Source organism: Bradysia coprophila, chromosome IV, assembly GCF_014529535.1.
Source record: "Bradysia coprophila strain Holo2 chromosome IV, BU_Bcop_v1, whole genome shotgun sequence".
NCBI lineage: Eukaryota > Metazoa > Arthropoda > Insecta > Diptera > Sciaridae > Bradysia > Bradysia coprophila.
Window position 1 is genome coordinate 5425416 of NC_050738.1, and position 7519 is coordinate 5432934.

The window sequence follows — 7519 nt, forward strand, 5'->3', positions numbered from 1 at the left end:
CATACGTTGCTCTGAGATTCATAAATATTGTTTGTATGTATTGAAGTTTGTATGTAAAATGACACTTAACAAAAACAAAATTCTTAATTTTCACACTATATGTTTATCAATGAAAGTAGATACATTTAATTTCATTGATGTTTATAACATTTGGTGTCACCCGCCTTTGTGGTTGTCTCAACCTGTTCTTTCAGAACTTTGGTTTTTACTGCACACGAATGCGTCATACCATTTCACCTAATGATGTTTTAATAACCGATGACAACATCATAGCTCTTTTGAATTGTTAAAAATGCAAACTAGAGTTACGCAGGTCATGTTAGATAGAAAATTTTTAGGGATGTTACTCGTGGCAGATTAGGCAAATTGAAATTTATTATGCACAAGAATGCAAGTTAAAATGTGGGATACTTAGACAGATTATACCTACACTCGTAGGCTCATATGAGCGTAATAAACACCTTGGCACCGAGATTCATACAACGATTTATGCGACAAAGTCCCCTAAAAATTTTGTATTTTATGATGCTGCGTTGCATAAATAACTATTTCCCCTCTCTCTTGCGCGGTTTTTTATTCATCAATAATACCGCGGTTTTTCGGAGATTGACATTTAGGTATAAATCAAAATTCATTCGAGATAGTTGCACTAAGTAATTCGTAGCTGTGAATAAAAAGAAATCAGACGACTGAGAAAAATGATGAATCCCAACTTTTGTGTGGAGGCTAATGCAGACGGTACGTTGTATTGATTTTAAGTTAAGGAGTTTTGAAACCACAATTTGATGCCGGTAAATGTAATTGCATGGTTTCTTTGTTTAGTATCTACAATTTAGTTGAAATACTGCTTCAATGAAGCAGCTTCATTTGACGTTACACTATGCCTAACATCTCTTCATCTCATTATCAGATTATACCGCAATGTCGAATCATTCGTCTTCGTCCTTGGCGAAACCGGCAGATCCACAATGTCACAGTAAAACCGAGAACACGCAATCGTTCAGTTACCTAGCCAAGCAATACCATTCATCGCTATTACAATCGCTTCCGAGCGGATCAAAATTATTACTTTCGCATGAACAGCGCGCCACTAAGTCACATCAAAATATGCCTCCTGCAGATATCGAAGGTGAACTTCAATTAACAGCAACGATTGAGTCATTTGGCCTTATCAGACATTCGATGATACATTATTCGTCGAGCACTGATTCTTCTTCAGACGAAGAGGAAGAGGACGATCCTTCGTCAGACGAAGAGGACGAAGATGATGCTGTGGAAGATTTCTTAAAATTTTACGATAAATTGAATGGCAACTGCGAACAATTGTCTGAATTGACAGTAAAATTAGGGTTACGTGAAGTGGAAGATGCTGATGCGGATGAATTTACGGATACAGAGGACCAGACGGATTCGGAGGACTGGACGGATTTGGAGGAATAGGCGAATGTGGAGTATTTGTGAGACTGTGAGAGTCGTTTATTGTCAGTACGACTCAGTGTTATGTCCATTTTTGCTCATGTTAATTTCTTGTAAAGATCCCTCCAGAATTTTTGTTAAATTAATTTCGAACCGAATCTTTGGTTAGATTTGTAATTTCAATTGTTTCTAAGATCACACACCAATAAAGCTACAGAAATTGTCAACAATTTATTCCTTGATCAAACGACCTTATGATTTCGACGGGTTTCATTGAAAGCATTTATGGAGTTTAATTTGATAAATGGAAAGATGTGACAATGGAAAATCTAGAAAATAGGAATTGAAAACGAATTACGTGTCCGTAATAGATTTCACCGAAGGGAAAAAAGTTGGTAATTATTCGGTGTTGTTTGTGGCCAGAGCGTTGCAAGTATAAATAATTTGGAAGTTAGCGGTATCAGAATAGAATAGGCTTTGTAAATTCATACCTAAGCATCGCAAACACTTTAAAGTCATAGAGGAGTTCCTATATTGCAGACGTCAAGGGTGTCATTACCCCTTCAGAAAATTAATAAATGTAGTTTCATTAAAAGAATATTAATTAATCACAGGGCATTCAGAGTTGGATCGGTCATCCGAAAAACCGAAAATTTCGGTTCGGATTAAACCGAACCGAGAATTTCGGTTCGGATTGAACCGAACCGAGAATTTCGGTTCGGATTGAACCGAACCGAAAACTTTGGTTTTGTCGAAAAACAATATGAAATGAAGGCAGACTCGTCAAAATTGATTGATTTCATTATGAACTAACCAAAAAGAAGTAAATGGAGCAATTGCATGATACTTTTATTGAGAATTGAAAATCTCATAAGTTCTTGTCAAATTCGTTTTCTCACAAAAATCGCATGCAATTGCTCCATTTACTTCTTTTTGTTTAGTTCATAATGAAATCAATCAATTTTGACAAGTCTGCCTTCATTTCATATTGTTTTACGACAAAACCAAAGTATTCGGTTCGGTTCTATCCGAACCGAAATTTTCGGTTTTTCGGATAACCGATCCAACTCTGAGGGCATTCGATATTTTTAACGTTACGCTTTGGCAACGGGCCACCGGAGGATCATATAAGTTATGGTATGTAGTGTGCTTGTGAACATTACATTTCGAGAAGTCAGAAATAATTTTGAAGGCGAAATTTTAAATACCTAAAAAAATTGCTGTAAACTCCAAAATACACAAATTTTGGAAAGTACTTATACAAGTAATTACATTAGCAACTAATTACTCATGTAGCACGTACCCATACCAGGGCCTATTTTACGGAAACATGTTTCTCAAGTTTTTGAAAGTTTCCAAAATGTTTCTTAAAGTTTCTTAAAGTTTCTTAAGGAAACTTTTCTAGAAACTTTAAGAAACTTTAAGAAACTTTAAGAAACTTTGAGAAACTTTTCAGAAACATTTTGGAAACTTTCAAAAACTAGAGAAACATGTTTCCGTAAAATAGGCCCTGACCCATACCCAGTACCTACTATAAAGGTGTCGGGAAATATGAAAGTCTGGGTTTTTTTTAATGTTAAATGATTTTATTGCACCTTGAGTTAAGTAAAATCTGACACCCATGAAAAGGATTTAACCATAAAACTAACTGTGAAAACAATTACCCTAATTTGCTCAACCAAGTGTTTTATATACAGAAACCATTTGTTGAAACCCGCTGTTTTTGTTAATGTTTTTGCATAAAGACTTTAACTTTAACAAATCACACAATAACGACAAAACCAATAATTCCCAACAACTAGGTCCCACCTGATGGGTGGGTCAGATCCCTTGACTGTCTGAACCTGAACTTCTTAATAGATGTTGTATTGGTGATGATTTATTGGTTGATTAAGAAGAACTACTAGAACGGTCTAAATCTGTCATTAATAATTTAATTCTGTATTGTTTTACTGAGGCGACATAACTACACGGTCAATATCGTCAGGAACCATATTATCGTTTTTTAGACGATAGTATCGTTTAAAAAAACGATAGTATCGTTTTTTGGACGATAGTATCGTTTTTTGGACGATAGTATCGTTTTTTGGACGATAGTATCGTTTTTTGGACGATAGTATCGTTTTTTAGACTATCGTCTAAAAAACGATATTATCGTTCAAAAAATTTTATCCAGGACGATAATATCGTCTAAAATTATAAATTTTAAAATATTTTCAGGACGATATTATCGTTTTATTGACGATATTATCGTTTAATATCGTCCTGGATGAAAATATCCGCTGGACGTTATTATCGTTATTTTCTTTTTCTGAACAAATTTATCGTTATTTTGGACGATATTATCGTCCTGGTCGATAATTTTTGGGACGATAATATCGTCCAGAACGATAATATCGTTTTTAATTAATTTATTTTTTTTTAATTTGAGACGATAGTATCGTCCAGGACGATAATATCGTTTTTAATTTATTTAAAATAAAAATTCTAGACGATAATATCGTCCTGGGCGATATTATCGTTCTAGATGGTTGTTGAAGACGAAACACAAAATTTTGTAGATAAACACCTTTTTATAGACGGCAAAGATATATTAAAAATTGGTTCATTTGGCTCCGTAAATTTAAATTTTATATAGAAAAATTACACAGACTAATTATGAGACCATGCGAGAAAAAAAAAATAACTCCTAAGTTCCGACACCGTTCCGGCGCCCGGCTCGCATTGCGGCTCTCCGCTTCGCTCCGGGGCAATGGACCGGATCGCTCGGCGTGTTAAAACGCTTTTTATGTACAATCAAAGTTGGTATTCATTTCGTAAAAAGATTAATTATTTAGGGACGAACTAAACGCCTTTTTTAAACACTGATGTGTAGGTGATTTCCTCTGACAATTGTTTTTCGATATTTTGGGAGAGAATTCGGTTCTTGCTGCACCTCTGAGTAAAATTGAGTCCTGGACAATATTACCACCCAAAACTAAACGATAATATCGTCCTGGGCGATATTATCGTTTTTTAAACGATGGTATCGTCCTGGACGATATTATCGTTTAAGAAAACGATAATATCGCCCAGGACGATATTATCGTTTTGGACGATATTATCGTACAGAAAACGAAAATATCCATTAGATTTTCTAGAACGGTAATATCGTCCAGAAAACGATAATATCGTTTTTTGAACGATAATATCGACAATAAAACGATACTATCGTCCAGACAATATTTTAGAATTTTTCAATTTAGACGATATTATCGTCCTGGATGAAAATTTTTTGGGCGATAATATCGCTTTTTTGGACGATAGTATCGTCCAAAAAAACGATAATATCGTTCCTGACGATATTGACGGAGTGGAAATGTCCCGCCACCGCCTGGTTTTATGCTCATATTAGACCGTTATTGTCTACAAAATGATGAATGCCTTCAATAAAAATGAAACTCGTTAATTTTTTGTGATTTATTCGCTTTTGTTAACAAGACAAAATAAAATATCAAGAAATAGATCAAAAAATTCGTTTAGCAACAGCAGCTACGATAGATGCTATTCGCAGGCGCCTGCGAATAGTTAAAGTATTACTGAAAATGCTATTCGCAGGCGCCGGCGAATAGACAAAGTATTATTGAAAATGCTATTCGCAGGCGCCGGCGAATAGCTCCATTATTGTTGAAAATGCTATTCGCAGGCGGCGCCGGATTGGGCGCGTCATCACATCTAGTATTCTCGGCCATTCGATACTTGTGTGCCTGCGAATAGCGTCTTTATAATAATGGAGCTATTCTCACATAATCGTTTATGGCAAGAATACAGTAATATAAGCAGTTCTTTTGTGATCGGTTGTAAGTGCAAATGATACATGGTCGGGAGCTGAAATCATTGTTGAACGAAACAGCCCGCGGGTCACCTTCCTTGACCACGCCTGACCGATTAATTAAAAATATTTTTTCATATGAGTCTAAATGTGATGTACATGTGCTCACGTCTCATCTGGCTTGAATTGATAGGACTTGAAACAGATTGTTTCTGGATTGATCTGATCTGAAAAAAGTGGATATTAAATCAGTCAACTGAATTTGTTCCGAATCTGATAATTTTAGATCGGATTTTTCAGATTCAGTTTGAGCTAAAATCTGAAGTGATCTGTTTAACTAAAAATTTTACTTGAAACTTTCCTAAAAATGTCAGATCAATCTGAACCTGAAACTGATCTGATCATTTCAGATTGAATATATATTCAGATTTTAAGATTTCAGTAAATTCAGTTTAGGCTAAAAAAGTTCACATCAGGTCAGACTTTGTGGTCACAAGGAAATTGAAGCCATTTTGATAGCTACAATACTTTGTAGTAATTCTGTCTGTATAAGGAAATCCAGTTGTTTTATTTGCCATAGTGCCGTGAGGTCTGTTCAAGGAAAATCCATTTCTTTTAATAGCCACTTTGTGGAAATTCTGTATCAGGAAAATCCAATCGCTTCAACAGCTACAGTGCTTTGTGACCATTATGTCCAAGTAAATCCAGTTGTTTTAGTAGCCGCATTGTGGCTATTTTGTACAAGGAAAATACAATAGACCGTGTGCGATTTTGAGAAAAAAGTTTCATATTTCAATAAAAAGAAGATTTACCATGAAAACCATTAAAAAAATGTTAAACATTTTTTATAGAAATTATTGAAAAATATTATTGCCATCCCACTTATTAGAATCTTAGTAAGATTTCAATAAGAATGAATTAGAATGTATCGAGATATCATTTTAGGCTTATTCAGATTACAGATTTTAAAGTGAAATATAAAATCAAGAAGACATCTTTCAGATTTTCTGTTCACACTTTCGTTCTACAGAATAATAATCTACATCAATTAAAAATAAGTTATTTTCATGCTTCGGGCCGAAAATGGAGGAAATTTTTCAATTTTTTTTGGATTTTCGGCCCTTTGCATGAAAATTCACATGTGTTCCTGTTTGGGACGGTTGATATAAGGCACTTTCGCTTGTAGACCTCACTTCGTTCGGCCTACAATCCGCGAAATTGCCTAAAATCAATCGTCCAAAACAGTTACACAAATGACTATTATACTTCACACGGTCTGTTGTTAGAATTTTTTAGAAACCCTGGCACTAATTTTTCATTTCAAATTTCACCTTCAAAATCACTCTACATTCCAAATTTACATCTTAACACTCAGAATTTCGCACATTAGAAGACTTTCCTCATACGTACTGCTATAGTCCGTTGCTAAAGCGCAACGATAAAAATACCGAAAATTCTAATTCATCCCAATATGTACATTTATATTAAAAATATTTGTTTTAGATCAGTCAAAGTTGCCTGCTGGCTCGTTTGTTCACCAATGAGTTGCACCCACGTACGGTCGTTCGAAAAGTGGTCAATGGGCATTTCTACGAAAAATATTTTTTTAAATAGTTTGTCATAGCTTGCTAGGGAAGGTGGTCCGCGTCGGCTGATTGGTTCTATAATGACATCAGTTCACCACCCCCTATCATTTGCGCTCATAACCAATCTCACATCAATTGTTTCTATGAACTACGATGTGATGGTGCCTGCGAATAGCATTTTCAATAATACTTTGACTATTCGCCAGCGCCTGCGAATAGTATTTTCAATAATACTTTGACTATTCGCCAGCGCCTGCGAATAGTATTTTCAATACTAATTTGACTATTCGCCAGCGCCTACGAATAGCAGTTTCTAGAATGTAAAGACTATTCGCAGGCGCCTGTAAATAGTCACTTCGTAAAAAAAACTTTAAAAATCACAGAAAGTACCTCTGTAAATCAACTTTGAAGAGGTGAAAAAGAGGGTAAGAGGGGTGGAAATTTTTGGCTCCCTCCCCAGAAATTTTTTATTTCACTAACATAACAACCTCCAATCATCAGATCGTCTCTACCCAAAATGTAAACGTTCGGCCCCTTTTTGGTCCTAATCAACTCCACCATAATGCTTAAACCTATTGCAGTTTGTTTTTTAACATTTAAAGATTTTTTTTTTAATATTGTGACCGCAAATCCAACCGAATCAGTGGCAGTTTTTCATATAGTACGCTACGCTCTTGTGTTGTGATATTTTTGGTGTTGTCAGGAA

The 7519-nt window shown here is 35.2% G+C and overlaps 1 protein-coding gene across 1 annotated transcript; it reads left to right on the forward strand.

Moving 5' to 3' along the window:
* The first annotated feature begins 606 nt into the window (after window positions 1-606).
* On the forward strand, window positions 607-1661 carry LOC119066717 (FK506-binding protein 3-like). The gene is made up of 2 exons (XM_037169328.1): window positions 607-738; window positions 911-1661. Exons 1-2 carry the CDS (start codon window positions 699-701, stop codon window positions 1438-1440), a joined length of 570 nt encoding a protein of 189 aa, XP_037025223.1. The 5' UTR covers window positions 607-698; the 3' UTR covers window positions 1441-1661.
* The last annotated feature ends 5858 nt before the right edge of the window (window positions 1662-7519 follow it).